The 20,596-nt window shown below is 36.8% G+C and overlaps 1 protein-coding gene across 1 annotated transcript in view; it reads right to left on the minus strand.

The window, feature by feature from the left end:
- The window catches only part of MOS1 (modifier of snc1), a 54,550-nt gene that overhangs the window by 21,858 nt on the left and 12,096 nt on the right, over positions 1–20,596 (minus strand). Inside the window, exons 3-4 of the mRNA XM_089450054.1 lie at positions 1,475–1,549; positions 1,258–1,302 (exon numbers count right to left, since the gene is read on the minus strand). Coding sequence (XP_089306180.1) covers positions 1,258–1,302; positions 1,475–1,549 — 120 coding nt within the window. The remainder of the gene's footprint in view (positions 1–1,257; positions 1,303–1,474; positions 1,550–20,596) is intronic.

Raw genomic sequence — 20,596 nt, forward strand, 5'->3', positions numbered from 1 at the left:
GTCAAACCTGCAGTTGCTCATGTCCAAGGGGGATGGAATGGACTCGAAAGCAAATAAAAAAACAAATTTGACCCAACTCAAAATAATATGACTGAAATAAACAGTAAACCATGAAATAGCAAATATATAATAATAATCAGCTAGCTTATTTGAGTTCTAGCCTGAAGTTGTACAATGTACTGAAAAAGAGAAGGGAAGTATATACCATAAGAAAGCTTCAAAGACAAGATAAGATTCGATAAATACAATTTCATTGATGTCCAACAAATGGCCACAGAAGTAGATCAGTGGGACTAGAAGGTACAAGTAGTTGAAATACAATGCAGGAGTGCATAAGCAACTCCTAGGTCAATACTGAAAGCAAAATGATTTAAAACTAAGTGTGTATCAAAGAGCTTTAAACCATCATTCTAGAAAAAGGGCATAAGATATTGTAACTACAGCGATACAATAAGAATGCTAGCAGCCAGATATTTTGGTTCTCATTGTGCGTGCGAGAAAGACAGACACAGACAGAGAGAGAGAGAGAGAGTATGTGTGTCTCTGTGTCAAACCTGCAGTTGCTCATGTCCAAGGGGGATGGAATGGACTCGAAAGCAAATAAAAAAACAAATTTGACCCAACTCAAAATAATATGACTGAAATAAACAGTAAACCATGAAATAGCAAATATATAATAATAATCAGCTAGCTTATTTGAGTTCTAGCCCGAAGTTGTACAATGTACTGAAAAAGAGAAGGAAAGTATATACCATAAGAAAGCTTCAAAGACAAGATAAGATTCGATAAATACAATTTCATTGATGTCCAACAAATGGCCACAGAAGTAGATCAGTGGGACTAGAAGGTACAAGTAGTTGAAATACAATGCAGGAGTGCATAAGCAACTCCTAGGTCAATACTGAAAGCAAAATGATTTAAAACTAAGTGTGTATCAAAGAGCTTTAAACCATCATTCTAGAAAAAGGGCATAAGATATTGTAACTACAGCGATACAATAAGAATGCTAGCAGCCAGATATTTTGGTTCTCATTGTGCGTGCGAGAAAGACAGACACAGACAGAGAGAGAGAGAGAGAGTATGTGTGTCTCTGTGTCAAACCTGCAGTTGCTCATGTCCAAGGGGGATGGAATGGACTCGAAAGCAAATAAAAAAAACAAATTTGACCCAACTCAAAATAATATGACTGAAATAAACAGTAAACCATGAAATAGCAAATATATAATAATAATCAGCTAGCTGAGTTTTTATTCTTACTTGGGAACGATCTCCACATTGGGGTCTAGACCACGGTTTTCCAACCTGTATAAAACCAAACAATACTAAAATGGTCAAGAGATTTTATCCAACCAGGCCTATGCTGTGACTCATGAAAGATGCAACAGAAAAAGAAGATAAACGCAAATTTCATCTAACAACTAAGTCTAAATATTACACCTAGCTATCAATACTTATAATAATACAAAAGCAATACCTCTGACTTGGTAGATTCACTGGTTTTGGGACTTTTCCCAACACCGTCATCCCACCTCTGCGGGCGGATACCCCCCTGTACCAAAAAAATTGCAGCAAATTACTTAAAATAAAAAATAATTCCAGTGCAAAAGGGGAGAGGGAGAGGGGAGATGACAAAAAAACCAATGTTGCAGTAATCGTTATCGGGGTATTATCGGCGAGGGGAAAAAAAGGGAAAAAAATCGTAAAAATGGGAAAAAAATCATAACATACAAAAATATTCAATTTTTTTCAATTTTTTTAATATCTAAAGCATCTACAACATAAAATAAATACATTGACACATAAATATGATAAAAGAACTAATATATAAGATGTGTAATATCATTTCTAGTGCTACATCACATGATCACACATAACAGTGAATCATGTCCTGAATAGTAAGTCTTGACTCCTGAGTAACAACTCAGCCTCGAAATATCAACAAAAAATATAATGATGTATCGCATATCATGAGTCATAATGTCATATATACAATGAAATTAACCAAATAACTAAAGTCTAATACCACTGATTTCCTCTGCCCCTCTAGATGTAAGATGCCGGTGGAGTTCGCAATGGACTCTGTTGTGCTCTAGACGTTGAAGAACTAGGAGCTACAGGGGGTAGACCACATCCTCTACTGGTGACAAGGGTAGCCTAGGTAGGTTGTGTCAACTCCTCCTCCTCATCAAAAACATCGTCGAAGAAAAACAAAACAACAAACAAACAAAAAATTCAAAGATTTTTTCCCAAAAAATCCAAACATTTTTTCCCAAAAAATCCAAACATTTTTTCCCAAAAAATAGCGATTTTTTGTGAAAAAAATTAGCGTAAAAATCGGGTGATAATATCGCCAAACTCAAAAAATCGTGATTTTCCGATAAAATCGTGATTTTCGTAACACTGAAAAAAATATATGCCTTCAGGACAATACATTACAAAAATTATATATTTCACTTGCAGCATTGCATAAACTTAGAAAGAAATGTGTATCGCATGCAAGTTGATATGTTAAGTACTTCCCATACTCTCATGAGTCCCGTTACTATGCTAGAGAAATGCATTATTACCTACGTTACATGACTAACAAGTATACATAATTGTGGAAGTCGTCTAACAGACTCTTAAACTTAGGAATTACTTTAATTATTGAAGTAATCTCATTTTATGAGAAAAGTGGATTTAATTTAATGAAATGCAAAAGGTTATTTGCATTAGTGAATTGGACAAATCTCAGCTATTTTATCACTGAGGAAATTAGGGTTGTGGATTTAATCATAACTCAAAGTTCAAACTCTGAATTTGAAGTTGTCACCTACTTCAGATTAATGATCATGGTTTGGCCATAGGCTTCTTCTCCTCCATTTGGAACCTCTTCAGGATCTTAACGACATACTTACCTTGCCAAAAGAATATCTCCGTTGGTCTTTGCCAAACCTCCAACTCCAAGAAGTATGCATCCATATCTACTTTTCACCCTGCAATAAGCACTTGTACACCTGTAATAAACAAGTCGTCTACTCTATATATATATATATATATATATATATATATATATATATATATATATATATATCGGTCAGTTCAGACTGGAAATCGGCCACACTCGCTGTTTAGATAGCTTCGAGATCAAACCAGAGCAAAAAACCCAATTGGCAGGCCGGTTAGGACCGGCTAGGTGCCAAACTGGACGGTTTGGCACCTAACCGGCCAATTCCAACACAAACAGGCCGGGTCAGCCCACATGATCTGGGCGGCTTTGTGGGGCCCTAGTATGGTTTTTTAAGGTGGTTTTGCCCAAACCGTGGGCAGATTTCCCTCCAAATTTGCTCCCCTACAATTATATATGCAAGCCCAAGCTCTCTTTTGTCTCACACATTTGATTTCTAGTGTTTGTGAGAGTTTGGGAGCTTGGACAAAGCTGCAACAGCCTCGAATTTTGGAGCAACAACAGCAAGTTTGGAGGTCCTTTGTCATCTTGGAGGAGCTTTCTAGTGGAGTTGGCATCTTTGGGAGGAGGCTTCATCAATTAGTTTTCATTTCCAACCTTTCAGGTATGATTTTTCCCTAAAAAAATTCCCGATTTCATTGTGATCTCTGCTTTTAATTTTTTCCCCTCTTTCAACTTTCAAGTTAAAATGCATATAGTAGTTGATCATACGTTTTGCATTTCCCTATTTTATTTGCAGATCTCTTTCATTCAAAACCTGAAATTTCACCATCCATTATGGCCACAAAAGCCAAAGATGTTGCATGGGTTCACTGTGATGTTGTTGGCAAAATGTTGTGCAAATATTGCAAGCAACCAATGGGAGGAGGGGATATTTATAGATTGAAACACACTCGGCTGGTATATGAGGCCAAGTAACCCCTTGTGATGCACCAAATGAAGTGATAGGGCCTATTAGGAAAGAATACCTTGAAAAGTTTGAGAAGTATCAGAAGGCAAAGGCTAGGGAAAGGCTATACAAGATGAAATTGCAAGGACGAAGGAACAGTGTTTTTCCCGATTTCATTGTGATCTCTGTTTTTAATTTTTCCCCCTCCTTCAACTATCAACTTTCAAGTTAAAATGCATATAGTAGTTGATCATACGTTTTGCATTTTCCTATTTTATTTGCAGGTTTCTTTCATTCAAAACCTGAAATTTCACCATCCATTATGGCCCCAAAAGCCAAAGATGCTGCTTGGGTTCACTGTGATGTTGTTGTTGGCAAAATGTTGTGCAAATATTGCAAGCAACCAATGGGAGGAGGGGGTATTTATAGATTGAAACAACACTTGGCTGGTATAAGAGGCCAAGTAACCCCTTGTGATGCACCAAATGAAGTGATAGGGCCTATTAGGAAAGAATACCTTGAAAAGTTTGAGAAGTATCAGGAGGCAAAGGCTCGGGAAAGGCTATACAAGATGAAATTGCAAAGACGAAGGAACTTATAGAAGCTATGGCTAGGAGAGACAGAGAAGCAAGTGGGTATGATGATTTTGACCTTGAAGACTCGTCCACCAATCCAAGACTCCGCCTTCCGTTATGTTCTTCCCTCTCTTGGGCCTCAACCTCAAGGCCAAGCCAAAGGTTAAAAAAGGATGAACATTAAGAGCTATTTCACACCTTCCTCCACCTCTGCCTCTGCTACTGCTAGTGCCACTACCTCCCAACCAAGTCTAAGTCAACCCACCTTGGATGCTCATTGGAAAAAGCAATGCAGAGATGTTGCTTTTGAATACATTGTTAGATGGTGGTATGATGCAGATATCCCCTTTAATGTTGCTCACTCACCTTACTACCAAGCTATGTGGGATGTTGCTTTTGCTGCAGGAAAGGGCTTCAGAGGCCCTACTATGCATGACTTGAGGGGAAGTCTTTTGCAAAAAGAGATTGCATCCATTGGAGATTATTTGAATGAATATAAAGAGTCATGGACCAAAATAGGTTGTTCCATCATGTCAAATGGATGGACTGATGGAAAAAACTGCACTATCATAAATTTCCTTGTCTCTTGCCCTCAAGGAACCATGTTTTTGAGATCGGTTGATGCATCTGATAGGGTGAAAGATGCCAACCTATTATTTGAGCTTTTGGATGACATTGTTACAACAGTGGGGGTACAAAATGTTGTGCAGGTCATCACTGATAATGCCTCAAACTATGTTCTTGCTAGAAAGATGCTAGAGTCCAAATACAAGACCATATTTTGGACCCCATGTGTTGCACATTGCATAGACCTCATGCTTGAAACATAGGAGAAGTGGACCAGGTGAAGAACATTGTACAGCATGCCAATAGTATCACAAAATACATCTGCAACCACTCATGGGTATTGAGCCTAATGAGGAAAAACATTGGGGGCAATGAGCTTGTTAGACCCGCCATCACAAGATTTACAACTCACTTCCTCACATTGCAATCTCTCACTTCCCAACAACAAAACTTGCAGAGAATGTTTTCCAGTGATGAATGGAATTCATCAAGATGGGCTCGCAAAGCAAGATGGAAAAGACACGAAAAAAGAAAAAATGTGACAACACTTTTTGGAAAAAAAACAGCAAAAGTTGTGAAAATTGGTGAGCCCCTTGTTAAGGTGTTACGGTTGGTAGATGGGGGGAAATTGGCCATGGGCTACATCTATGAGGCTATGGATCAGGCAAAGGAACAAATACGGGCAACCTACAAAGATAGAGTAGGTAAATATGGGCCTATTTGGGAGATCATTGATAATAGATGAAACAATCAACTCCATCATCCTATACATGTAGGTATTTCCTGAACCCAAAGTATCATTATAAAGCTAAGCTAGGAGAAGATCATACTGGGGAGGTCAGAGATGGGTTGTATGAGTGCTTCGAGCGCATGGTACCTGATGAGTCGCAACAATTGGAAATACATCAAAAACTCATTGCTTTCTCTAGAGCCACAAGCACATTTGGAAAAATCTGGCAAAGATTGCAACAGATGTGGATCAACCAAGTAAGCAATTCCAATTTATTTGTTTTTTTGTGAAGTTGTAATTTGTATTTTGTAAATTGTTCAAAGTTCAAACTTACCATCTAAATGGTTGAAAAATGAACTCACTCTAGTCTTTGTCATTGTAGCACATTGATGGGAGTCCTTTGGAAGCCAATGCCCTCAACTACAAAAGTTTGCAGTTAGAGTTCTAAGCCAAACTTGCAGTGCTTCTCGCTATGAGCGCAATTGGTTTGTTTTTGAAAGGATTCACACGAAGAAGATCTTATCTTCGTGCAGTACAACCTTCGACTAAGGCACAACCAGTTGTTGAACAAAAGACCTAATACAAATCTTTATATGTATTTTTTTCAATTCTGGCCTACTAAATCTGGCTCAATCTAGTTTGACCTAGTTCAAGTTTGAACCACAGTTACAATCAATGGAAAGAGGTTGGACAAATTGTTTTGAGGCTAATATCTAGGACAGATCAAGGCCAATGAGGTTCAAGTCATTACAAATTCATATTTGGTGACCACTTAGTAATTTTGGGCAGTCAAAACTTTCCAAACTCGATACAAATCAAGAGTAGACTTGAAGATTCTAGAACGTGACAGTGGCATACGCTCCATTTCGGGTGAGTAAAAGTTATGTGCCCATCCTGAAGACTCAAATGCAACAGTGGCATATACGTGTTTTATGGCCACGTAACTTGTCTGATGACTATCGAATAAAAAAAAAAGTGGCACATTTGTCCTGAAGATTCTTGAATAACATTCTATGGTTGATTAACGAAGATCCACTAGTTATAATTCTGGAGCACAGACTATTGTAGAACTCCCTAACAAATATGCAACATGTGAGAAGCTATGCTCCTGAAGCAGAGTTCAAGGGGTTCAGAGGGATCCAAAATTGATCGTATTCAAGGTCGGGTTACTTGCACAAGGTTGAAATTTTGTCGTAGACCTATCACGTTCCTGTAGCAAATCCAAGGTTCTACAACAATTCGGACCTTGTCACTGTCTGGACGAGTCTATATTTCTTGTGATAGTCAAGCCAATAGAGTCGAGTCTAAGCCATGCGCAACCACCTCAAGCAAGAATTTTGTGTCTTCTGAGGAATATGCAATTACCATGACGCAAGAATCTCGTGTCTTTCAAGGCAAAAGGCAATCTACTAGAGTAGCCTTGTGCGAAAGGAATTCTAGTGACAAATCGTATCATTCCAGAAGTAATCCACAGACCTTGGAACAAGATCGAAGTTTCATACACAAGTTGAACCCTACCAAGAGTTGTTTTGAGCTAGAAGAGGGAACTACGACAGAAATCTCTTGAAGCTAGTGCGAGGCCTAAGGCTGGTTGTGGAGGACAGATCTTGAACTCGGTTGAACTCGGTGTTGTGATAGATTCAGACTTTAAGTCTTTCAATTAGAATCAACAAAGAATACTCGCTGCGTATTGCTCTGATCATTGGTATTCAAATAATTGCACATTGATTATACTCTATTGGGTTTGGAATTCGTGGTAGACTAATTGAATGTGATTTGGCTTACTAGCGTGAATTAAGCAATGGTATCATTGACTAAATAAACAATGATCTTGCAAATTAGATAATGATATTATTATGGAAGATGTTATATTGCACTACTAAATGGCTATGTTTGCTATCGAATAAACAAACGAATTTTGAATCCCTAATTTTGAAACCCTAGGGCAAAGGAAAAATTCCCCCAACCCATTACAGTGATATCAAAGCAGAGATCCTGCCAACATGGATGGTGTTTGAAGATAGAGAAGCTAAACAATTTTTTTTGGCATGCAAAGTCTTGGAGAAAGTCAGAGGAACAGAAAACGGAAGCTATAAAACAATTGGAACATTGGAACAGAGTGGCTCCTACAAAATTTGAAAAAAATTAACAACAAGGTTGCAGCATCGAAGCAAAATGATGGGGATCAATTCCTTGTACCTGATGGTAAGAGCCCACAACAAAACGCATGTATATGGAATGATTGTATTGGCTAGTTGTATGAAAAACAAGTCGAGTAGAAGGGAAACTGAAGCAAAGGCAAAAGCATGGACATGGTTGTATCCTCCTAAAAGTTAGGAAAGGAATGAAGGTGGGAGATATTTATTCGATGATTCCTTGAACTCAGTGAGTATCAAAACTATAGGTTCAAAAAAGTCATTAGATGGACAACTTGCTCTGCAACCAAAGCTCGGTAATATTGCTAACAATGACATGGAAGATTTGAAGTCAACATATAGTGGTTATGATGGATTGTCCAGCCATCAACTAGAAAATGGAATGGCAATTTCAGCGACCACAACTAGTGCACCCCTTGACTGTGGAAAGATATTGGGAAACACCTTGATTATGAAAATGGCACAAATTTGGAAAAAAAACAAATAAGCTCAATATTATCAACAACAATAATGAATGTTCATAATAGACACATAGTGAAAGGACTCAAGAATATTAATAACACTTGCTTCTTCAATTCAGTTACACAGAATTTGCTTCCAATGGATGTGTTTTAGGGAAGTTGTATGTTCAAATAATTTCAAATGGATCAAAGCAAGGAGATGATGTTGACAATAAATTTATAGGGTCGTGCAAAAGAAATGAAGTTGTCAATTCCAAGTCTCTTTTTAGTGCTATTTGTGCCAAGGTTCATCAGTTTAGGGGATTCAGGCAACAGGACAACCATGAGTTGCTCAAATGTTTACTTGATAAATTACACACTGGAGAATTGTTGAGTTTAAGCACTTTTAGGTCCACTAATTGTGAAAATGGAGATGCAACTGAGGGCAACACCAATAAATGCTCAAAGCCAAGGAATAATGCAACTTTGGTGGGTCGTATATTTCAAGGTAAGTTGTGTAGCACAATTTGTTGTTCAAAATATGGTTACCATTCGATGACATACGAGCCATTTTACAATTTGTCATTTTCGCTTCCAAGTAAACCAGAGACCATGAAAGTTTCATTGCCTAAAGAAAAATAACCCATCATCTTCTAAAACTCAATTGAAGAATGGTGAGGCCACAACTTCTAAACATGTTTTTGGCTTGCTTAGTGGGTTGTGAGTTTCATATTCCTTGCAAAGCAATGGATTTTGTTGTTGGTGACGAGGTTGAAGTAGCCGAAACGACTGCGGAGTCGAACACTGGTGATGCACTAGACAAGGAATTAGACATTTCCTCATCAATTGGAGACCTTTATTCAGATGATGATATTCGGCATCTCCATGATGATGATGATGCAAAAAGCGTTGCCGTTTAGGGGAAAATATATAGATGTTTCTGAATCAGAGAGCCCTTTGTATGGTGGAAACAATGGAGATAATTTCTTCAAGACTATTGATACCCTGGAAGATAGGCAAGCAGCAATTATCTAAATGTTTCTTGAAGGCTGCTTGGTGCAGTCCACGAGCCTAGAAACCCTTAGTGCAAAAAAATATATGGAGATGTCCAAATTGTGCTTTTGAACTTGTTAATGGTTATGATAATTCGGAAAATTTGATGACAAAGATTGTAGAAGAAAGTAAAGAATACAAACAACCTTATAACAAACTATTAGAGCTTAAGGAAGACATTTGTGAGTCTTATGTAGGTATCGTCCATTGAGTGCTCTAGAGGTTGCAAAAGAAGTTGATTATGTAGTAGAATCTGACACTACAAAAGAGACTTTGAGATCAGGACCCAAACCCATGGAGCCTCCAATGGTGTTTTCAAATTTGATTCGAACCAAAAGAACTTTGCTTTCACTCCACCCTTGGTGACTTAACAAAGGCCAAGTGATATGAGAGAATCCCAACACGAACATGCGATAGAAATTAGCAAGACACAAAAAGTTGTGGAGCTCTGTTAGAGTGGTTGGGGTTGGCCAAAATCCCTAATAACTTGTATTTTGGCTGGGTCCACATGGACACCCTACTCATCAATGAGGTACCCCAGATATTTCTAAAACATCAAGTGGATGTTTTGGACATGTTGTAGTATCAGTTTTGGATGGGTACAATGTGTGTATATTTGCATACAGACAAACTGGATATGATATCTTTGTGAGTGTGTAAGAGGATTACAATGAATAGATATGTGACTTGCTTGCATCTCCTTTGCTAGGACAAGTTGTAAAGAAGTTAGGGATAACGCAAATAGTTGCAGGGATTCATCGCGTACCAGGTCTTAATGAAGCACAAGTGCACAATATGAATGAGGGTTGGGAAGTGTTGCAAATTGGAAGTAATGCTAAAATTGTTGGCTCCACTAATGCCAATGAACACGGTACTCGTTCTCACCGCATACCTTATGTGAAGATAAAGGGGGAGAACTCAATTAACGAAGAATGCACTAGGAGCAAGATTTGGTTGGTTGATCTAGCCGGAAGTGAGCTAGTAGCAAAAGCTGATGTTCATGGAGATCATCTTAAGGAAGCACAAAACTTCAACACATCACTCTTTGCTCTTGGAGATGTGATATCATCTATTGCAACTGAAAGTAGTCACATTCCCTTCAAGAACTCCAAGTTGACACACTTACTACAAGATTCACTGGAAGGAGACTCAAAAACACTTATGTTTGTATAGATTACTGCAAATGAAAATGACACAAGTGAAGAACCTTCCTCACTAAATTTTGCCAGTAGAGTTGGAAGGCAAAATGGGTAGCAGCAAGACTTGTCATTACTTGAGGACAAGCAATATTGGGAAATGGGATTGTAATGTTCCCGAGAAATTAATTGCTCAAAAGACAAAGTAACATATCTATCTATGTAGGCTGCAGTCCTTGATAAAAGGGAAAACCCCAAAATACCCAATGTTTGGGCAAGTTTTGGGGCAACTGGGCAAAGAAACTGAAAGTTGGGGTTTTGAATGAACCTCACTAAATCAATTAAGAAGAAAAATCCCCTCAAAGAAATCTATAAATACAAGATTGTGGAATTCATTTGGATCACCATTGGATTGATCATTTATCTATGTTTTCTTTGAAGCCTAAAGCTCTCAGGGTATCAAGACCCCTTTTTTCTCCTATCAATTTTGATGGCGAAAGATTCCACCCTAGTTGATAAACTCTCTCTCTCTATTTTCTTTTCCTATTTTTCGTTCTAGCACAAGATTTCTCTATAGAAGAAGCAACAACAAAAAATATTTTTATGGGAAGATTCAGTGGCAGAGGTTGGACGAATTGTTCTAAGGCTAATATCTTGGATAGATTGATGTCGTTGAGGTTCAAGTCATTACAAATTCATATTCAATGACAACTTAGTAATTTGGGGCAGCCGAAACTTTCCAAACTTGATACAAAGCAAACGTAGACCTAAAGGCTCTAAAACGTGGCAGTGGCATACACTATGTTTGGGGTACGTAAAAGTTCTATGGTCGTAATGAAGACTCTCGAATGTGAAAGTGGCATACACTTTGCTTAAGTGCATAGAGTTATGTGGCCACGTAACTTGTCCGAAGACTCTCACAAATAAAATAAAAGAAAAATAGAATAAGAGAAAAACAAAACAAACAGAAAGAATAAATAACAAAAGAAAGAGAAAGAAAGAAAGAACAAAACAGAATAAAAATTTAGAAAACAAGAAAACAAGAGAAAACAAAAGATAGAAATAACCAACAAAAAAAAAGCAACACATTTGTCCTCAAGATTCTCAAATAATGTTCTATGGTCAATTAACAAAGATCCACTAGTCACAATTCTGAAGCGCAAACTATTATAGAAGTCCCTGACAAATCTGCAAGATGTGAGAAGTTCTCTGTGAAGCGGAGTTCCAGGGGGGATCCAAAATTGATCGCATCCAAGGTCGTGTTAATTGCACAAGGGTGAAATTGCTGCATGCCTATCACGTTCCGGTAGCAAACTCGAGGTTCTGCAACAATTCAATCATGTCACGGTGTGGACAAGTATATAATGCCTGTGACAATCGAGCCAACAGACCCAAGTCTAAGGCATGCACAAACACCTAAGGCAAGAATTTTGCATCTTCCGAGGCATACGCAATTACAATGAGGCAAGAATCTTACATCTTCTGAGACAAAAGACAATCTACTAGAGTATCCTTGTGCGAAAGGAATTCCAATGACAGATCGTATCATTCCCTAATTAATCCACAGATCTTGGAATAAGATCGAAGTTTCATACAGGAGTCAAACCCTTCTAAGAGTTGTTTTGGGCTAGACAAAGGAACTGCGACAAAAATCTCCTAAAGCTAGCGCAAGGTCTAAGGCTAGTTGCAGAGGACATATCCTAAACTCATTGTTGTGATAGATTCAGACTTTAAGTCTTCCAATTAAAATTGGCAAAGAACCCTAGTTGTGTATTGTTCCGGTCATTGGTATTTGAATAATTTTACATTGGTTATGCTCTGTTGGGTTTGGAATTCGCGGTAGACTAATTGAATGTGATTTGGAATATTGGTGTGAATTAAACAATGGTATCATTGACTGAATAAATAGTGGTCTTGTTATTGAATTAAATTGTAATATTACGATATTGTAAATTATACAATGCTATTATTATGGAGCATGTTATATTGCACTACTAAATGGATATGTTTGTTATCAAATAAACAAAAGAATTTTGCAACCCTAGTTCTAAAACATTGGGGCAAAGGAAAAATTACCCTAGCCGATTACAAGGTCATACAACTTGTAGAGGTACCTAAGTTTATCCCTAGAAATTTGTTGTAAACAATATTGTTTTTTGAGCAGGTTGTTTTGCTTCCACTGAAAAATAATTTTATTAACCATATAATATTCCAATGGTACTTTTTACTCGGTAAAGCTAAAAAATTATTTAAATCGACAAATAAAATTTACTAGGAAATAATTAATAATTCATGAGGACTAGCAACTTAACAATGACAAATCTAAATTTTAACCGGTGTAGCTTTCTTGAGTCGATTTGAATGAATACAATATTTATTTGAATGAAGTATGACTAGAACAACTTTCTTCAATTTTATCAGTTTTCACGATGTCATGGTTACAATTAAACCATAAGAGTTATAGCCAATTATCTAATCCCGTAGAATTCATATTCACTCAGTTTTCTTCATATGTACAATTTGAAGAGATCAACCAAGGTCAATTGGCTTGCATTTGGTGGTAGCTTAATATGTTCACAAAAGAAAATGTACTAAATCCACTAGATATAATATTTGTGTAAACAATCCACTAGAGTATGTCTCATCATAGATTCTACTTGGCAGATTACCTCCTTTTTTACAGTGTTCCCAATTTAGGGAAACAAGCAACAAATGGAGACAAATGATTCTATATCAATGAGGACATGGAGCTCCCTTCCTATCTCAATGACATCCCAAAGGTGTCCCCAAACTAGACCTCAATCCAACAATGAGTTAAGCTGCATGTTGAGAAATTATAAAGCTTAGTGAAGGGCCCTTCCTTGCATACAATTACATAGTATTCGCTCAAGCCCCCTACTCCATTATTCTTCAGGGAAGACATCTATGCTGAGTTTTCTCCATTCGGTCTCAGACGTTAGTAGAGAGAATTCCAATGATCCAAGATAACCTCTTATGCTCTTTTACTTCCTCATGTGTCTTATATAGGAGCCACTTTAGCACTCTCGTTGTATACTAACATCATTGTACCTATCACAGTCCCATTGACCTACTTTTGTGGTCATTGGTTGGACATTAATACATTTTATCTTATCTATGGTAATTTTTGAAGAATTCTCTACATATATTATTTGACTTAACTTCATGATCCATTGTTATGCAAACTAGCGGTCCCCTAAAATGGAAACCAATTGAAACCGGCGAAAAAGTACAAAGAACTGAAAAGACTGAATCGTGTGTGTGTGTGTGAATCCAAACCATTAGACACAAACTATTTCACATGGTTCAGGTTCGAATTTGAGTTCGACAATAATTAAGTTCAATTCAACTTCGAATTTTCTGATAAGTTACACATTAGGTTCATCATTAAATTCGAATATATATAAACTTTAACATAAAATTTAATTAACCCTGATTGGGGTGAGTCTGTGCAATATCCTCCTTGGGATTTGTTTGATGGGTGAAGTGATGGGTGGCAAGGTCGATGCGCGACAACAAAGCCCTCCCTACGTGTGTGAACGGGATGTAGAGTGTATAACCTCATATGGAAAAAGGAGGGTAACATTTTGTGTGCATGCATTTGGATATTGTATTGGGTTCTCTCAGTCGAGCCAGTGCAAACAGGGTGGTGGAACCAGCCTCAGGTCACATCCTCACTCACTGGGTTGATGGAGCTTGACGTCGGGTATGTATTCCTCCTTTCAACGCCTCCTTGTCCATGGCATGCGCGCTATAGCTTTGTCTGTATCCTGCATGTGGGTTGGAATGGAATTTGGTGTCCTGAAAGAAGAATATTATCTGTAATTTCGACGATTGCATATGATGTGGGGTGTGTTGTTTCTATTCCGGTGTTTGTTATCTATGGCATTTTTTTGTCCCGGATAGGAATATTTGTCCATGTTCGGCGTAGACATGGTAGGCTCAAAATCTATATACTTAACAAAGGAAAGCTTTTTAATTTGTTGCTTCTCCTGAACATGGAATTGCTAAGTCACAGGACACGTCCCTAAGGGTCTTGTGTCCCGTATTTCACGTGTCAAACACGAAAAGTGCCTTAAAACGTGTCGAAAACGTTTTTCATTGTGTCCTCCAATCGAGACACGTGTTTTGGACGTGGCGAAAATGTGTCCTAACATTTTTGGTTAGTAGGACATGTGTCCCATGAAAAGTGACATTTAAAACCTGCAACATGGTTTATTTTTGGGTTTTTTTGTCATTGTTCACCACCGAAGTTGATTTTGCTCACCGCCGAAATCAAATTTGTTGTGCAGTGTGAGGAATTCCATCATATTCGAGCGCAATGCTCACAACTTCACATCGACCTGGACCTGGAGATGCAGGAGACGAGTGTTCGCATGCTTTGATGAGAGTTTGGAGCACTTAAATTTCCTGTAAGTTGTGTTATAGCCTACAAAACTTAACTTAATTATGCACAAGTGACCGCGTATAGATCGCGTGTTGAAATAAAAATCCCAACTCCCCATCATGTGCTCATTGCTCACTACACCTTTGAGGTCTAAGGGGAGGGAAAGCTCGATTAACGCTCTGGTCAACAATGAAGTTTAAACACATATAAATTTATAGTTCATAAACTACCTTATGTGACGTTTGAACATGATCAAACTTGTTTGAAGTTAATAACAAAAATTATAACATGAACGATGAACTGTGAATTGTGAACATCATTGATGTAGTAAATTAATAAACTAACTAGTAAATAGTGTATACTAAATACTAAATAGATATCATCATGATTCATACCTATATGGATCAAGCACTATATTTCATTATTTTTTAATATATATATATATATATATATATATATATATATATATATATAACATGTCCCTCCTGTCCTATTTTTGGGGTCGTTGTGTCTCGTGTGGAATACTCATATTTACATGTCATCCGTGTCTTGTGTCCTCGTGTCATGCGACTTAGAGTGAATATGTATTTAAAATCTATGTCTATGAATTTTAAAGATAATGTTGTGGTCCATATGGAGTTTTGGCTCAGGGGGTGGCTCCTTGTTGTAATTCATGTGAGGGGTCAAAACAATTTCAAAAATTTGGGGCATCTTGGCCCCCTCCTAAGCACGAGGTGTAGTGCGGGAAATATGAATGGTGGTACAAACCTCCTGTTCCAAATTTAACTCTAATCCTCAGGGTAAAGCCTAACATAATTTGTATCTTGCTCCTCCTTAATGTACCTGTAGCAAGTTCTTATAACTTGTGTTTATGTTGTGACAACAAGATAACCATTGGACATTGATCTAAGGCCGGCAACATAAGTTGGACAAGCAGTGATTTCAGGGACAAGAAGGGTTTAACAATGGCTCGGAGTGTTCTTTCTTCGAGTAATGGCGGTCAAGGCAATGGTCGTACTAAACCTGGGAAACGAGCCAACAGAGGCTCATCCTCTGTCTGACCCCCAAAGAGTAGTTGTAAGAACAGACGCCCAGATCCACCAGGAGGCGACTCAGGCTTACAATGTTGGAACTCCAGCAAAAGTCAAACAAGTGATATGAATTTGGGAAGTGGACCTCAACCAGAGCAAAAGCTTAAGTGTAGGAGCAAGATTGGCGGGTTCTAGTTCTGAATCCTGGACATACTTGTGGCCAGTATAAACAAACAATGTATTTATATTAGTTAATGAAAAGTTTGGTTGCCAAAGCTCTCATGACCTTACCGATTGATGCTGGTAAACATGATCCTAGCTCCCAGGAAATTCAGAAAGAATTTCAGTGGATTCAATTCCAGATTCAATAGCAGAACATGCGCATGGGACGTATAGAGAAATACATTCCATGTCTCCCACAATCAAAACTTCTAGGGTCCAGTGCAAAGGACCCAACTCTTGTGGAGTCCTCCGAGGACTAGATGTTATTTGAGTTTAGTTTTGGGTGTTTTTTTGGTTTATTTTCCTGTTGTATATGTCAGCTAACACTGAATATTGTAGCTTAGTAGACAAAAATTGTTGGTTAGACATTCAAGCCTATAAGGCCTTGTGTGACAAACTTAAGACTTTTCATATTTAGGGTGGCTTACAATGTGTTTTAGTGGCCAACATACCTAGTTCCCCTTTTGGGCAAGTTGAGGCCACCGAACATCTTTCATGGATGTACCTTGCTTTTGCAAATGAATGAATGAAGAGGACCTACCAATCTTACAAAAAAAAACATAGAAATTAATTAAACTTAAAATATAACCCATTATAATATTAATATACAAAACAATATATATTATGTAATTAATTATAAAACTATCTTACCCATATTCAAACCAAAAAAACTATAAAATTTAATTAAATTTAATAATATAATTCATTATAATATTAATATATTACTTTTTTAATATATATCAAAAGATATGTATAAAGTAAATTATGCAACAATCAATGTGATTCGATAATGCTTAATCAAAGGGACAATCCTCTCTATGCGAGTGTAGCATCGTCAATTTTCTATTGGCACATGCTTTACGTACAATAGTTTTGTTTCGGAGGGATGATGATGACCCTCATACAACATACGCTAGATGTCTGCAGGCATTTTCATTATAGTGATGACTCTGCATGTTTTCATTACAGCGATAAAATTTGAAAATAGACAATTGTATTGGTATCACAAAGACCCTTCTTTTGCATGCCCAACGTCCCAAACAAATTTAGTAGGGCCAAATAAATCTGAATTTAAATGAGATTCTAGAATTAGAAGAGATTCGACATCCAAAACTAAAATATTGTCAACCTGTAAATTAAATAAAACAAAAGTAGACAAAAAAGCAAATTAGCATAACTATATGAATGAACCTAGCACAAACTCAAAGATATTTTTTGAGGTTCGTCGAATTTCAAACCTCATGGTTCAAATTCAGCAAACCCTGTGACATCGGACACAAATATGCAAAGTTCTCGTGTATATGACAAGTAAGGGTACATTTAACCACAACAACATCAAGAGCAATCCATATTTCAACCAAAATACTGAAACAAAAAGGCTCTAAATGGCCTCCAAAATCCAAGAAACGTCATGCAACCACAAATAACGACATATCGGCAAATCATTGCCTATCATGGGATCATCATTGTCTCTTATGTATATGACAACTTGACAACTAAGGGTACATTTAACCAAAATAGCATCAAGAGCAATCCATATTTCAACCAAAATTCTGGAACTAAAAGGTCATAAATGGCCTCCAAAATCCAAGAAACATCATGCAACAACAAATAACAACATATCGTCAAATCATTGCCTATCATGGGACCCTCATTGTTAGTCTTACCTTTGACCCCTTCTATAGCCTCTATCCTTTCCCTCTACACTTGATTCCTCCAAAGGCATCATTCAACACCCAAAAATTTTGATAAAACTCCCCAAAGCAAAGTTAAAATAAGGTAGAAAACGCTTGACATTCCTAATCAGTGACTTTGCTCGAGCGAAGAGTACATTTTTGCTAGGGTTGTTACAAAGGAATTCTACACTCAGCACCACCAACATATCCTATAACAATGAACGTCAACTTTTACCATTGATAGCTAGGGGTTTTTTTCTTTTTTCTTTTTTCTTTTTTAATTTCAAGGGTAATTTTTGTCATCCCACATGACGGCTAGTATGGAACCAATTAGTTTCATACAATGCCAGTAAGTTCAATACATAATTGATCATTTCTGGTTTAGACACTTGATTTACACTAGCAACCCCTATACACCAGTCAAACTAACCAATTTTAATGAAACAGGTTCAATTTTGATAACACTAATTTAATCACACAAACAGTACATAGAACGGTAAGCAAATTTGCTACATATATGGTCTCAAAACTATTTTTTATATTTGGCTATGAAGAGACATACTACAATGGATCGTTTACACAAATATTATATCTAGTGGATATGGTATTCTTTTTATTGTGTTTTAGTATACCATATTAAGCTATCACCAAAAGTATTAAATCTATCAGCTTCCACTTCCATAACATAGAAAGTCATTCACTGACTAGTCTTGATCCACTATTTGTTTCAATATCAACCTTTATCTTTCTCAAATTAAAAAACTTCTAACTTTATAATGATAACATCCATTTTTGGTAGAATTGATTATATGGTATGGTTTATCTTCTACAACAATGAAATCAATTTTAACTAAAACAACTTACATAAAACACGACTGATCGATATCTTTCTTTTACATGTTCATCGTTTTAAGAATTATGTAAATGAGTGATTAAGGTTACATAAACTTGTTTTTAAAAATATGACCTTTTGAAATAAAGGATAATATAGCTTCCTTCATAATTATTGAAATATATGGACAAATCATTATGATTTTTGTTGAAAAAGCTAATTATGTATTGATATATTATAATGTCAATAAGCAAGAGGATTTTACTTCATCCATATTTGTCTAAACAAAAGTTGGCATAACATAATAAATATACAATGGAAAAGTCTTGTCTTATTCATCCAACCTCATGAAGAACTCATTGAATATACAGAAGGCTTAGAGAAAGGAAGGTACTTATAGAAGAACAAATGTACAGAAGGCACACTTGGCAAATTTGGGTACTCCTTTTGTATTGCAAGGATTTGTAGAATAGTTTATTAGTTCTTGGTGAGGGAGTTTAGTGTTTATTACAAGAGAAATAGAACCCAAAACCCCTGATTTATCCTCTATTTATCAATTTATTCTCCTATATTCTTCCAAAAAATTCACTTTCATCAGCTCATAGAGGCTCTGGCCATGAATTCATTTTGGGGGATGTAGTGGAGGGAGATGAGATGGTGAATGAAATACATGTGGAAAATAACCCATTGATTCTTCTCCATGTAAATATGTTATGTTGCACGAGGACCCGTCCCCACCAAAATTCATAGTGTTTCCTTCGTCCCAACGATCCAAGAACTTTGGAACTCGTCGAAAACTTCCCCAATTGGCTAGGGACTCCATCAGGGACTTGGGGTCTTCCAAACCGTCCCAGGCCATCCCTCAAAAAATCAAGGACTTTTCGGGGGACTTTAGGATGTCCCCGATATCATGCATATTAAAACTTCAAAAATTATAATAATAATAATAACCTAAGTGCTAAACTTTAAATTCAAAAAATTAAAAAACAAAATTTGAAACCTAAACCCTATCGCAACCTAAACATATTGACTAAACTAACCTATCACATACTACAGACTACATGAAACGGTGAAGGTAAGCACAGGTTGCAAAGGTTGTAGGTAAACGTTGAACTCGAGCGAAGGTTGCAGGTAAACACATGTTGCAAGGGTTGCAAATAAGAGTCGAGCGAAGTTTGAGAGGTGGGCAAAGGTAAATTCTTAACAGAGAACTCCATTCACAACGACAAAGGTAAACAGAGATGAGAACTCGAGCAAAGGTTGTCAGTGAGGTAAGAGTCGAGCAACTAGGTGAAGTCTGAGACTCTTAATTTGGGATTTATAATTAAATAATAATGACTTGTTCATGTTTACAGTTAAGAGTCACCATCCTCCGTGAAATAATTTGCCTTCAATTTGAATATGTCTCTTTCTCCATGTCTTTGACTAAACTTTTCTTGGCATGAATCTTTGAAATTTCCCTATGCCACAATCACCGTAACTTTAATACCATGTTAAATATATGCCAAAGACACGCAGGAGAGACTATATGATATATCAATGTGCTACTAAATTACTAGTGTTGTCTATATCCGTATCAAGTTCCATTATTCATTTTAGGAACCAATCAACTAATTCCCTGAATACATTAACATAAACATCATTTATTATATATAATTTTTTCACTTTATGACATTATTACTTTTGTACATAACATTTGTTACTCCTGAAAAAACATTACAATGGCTAACTCACCTTTAATGCTTAAAGTTACAAGGTAAATAGATGGGATGGTAATGTTCTTTGTGCCCTGTAAATAATAGTGATTCTGAATGATTATGATATACATTACAATGATGACAGGTCCCACATGGTTCTTAATTTCTAGACTCTTAATTTGGGATTTATAATTAAATTTTAATGACTTGTTCATGTTTACAGTTTAATTAGATTTTACT

The sequence above is a fragment of the Pinus tabuliformis genome, chromosome X, assembly GCF_031772625.1.
Source record: "Pinus tabuliformis cultivar Carrire ecotype Pingquan chromosome X, CPIR1, whole genome shotgun sequence".
Classification (NCBI taxonomy): domain Eukaryota; kingdom Viridiplantae; phylum Streptophyta; class Pinopsida; order Pinales; family Pinaceae; genus Pinus; species Pinus tabuliformis.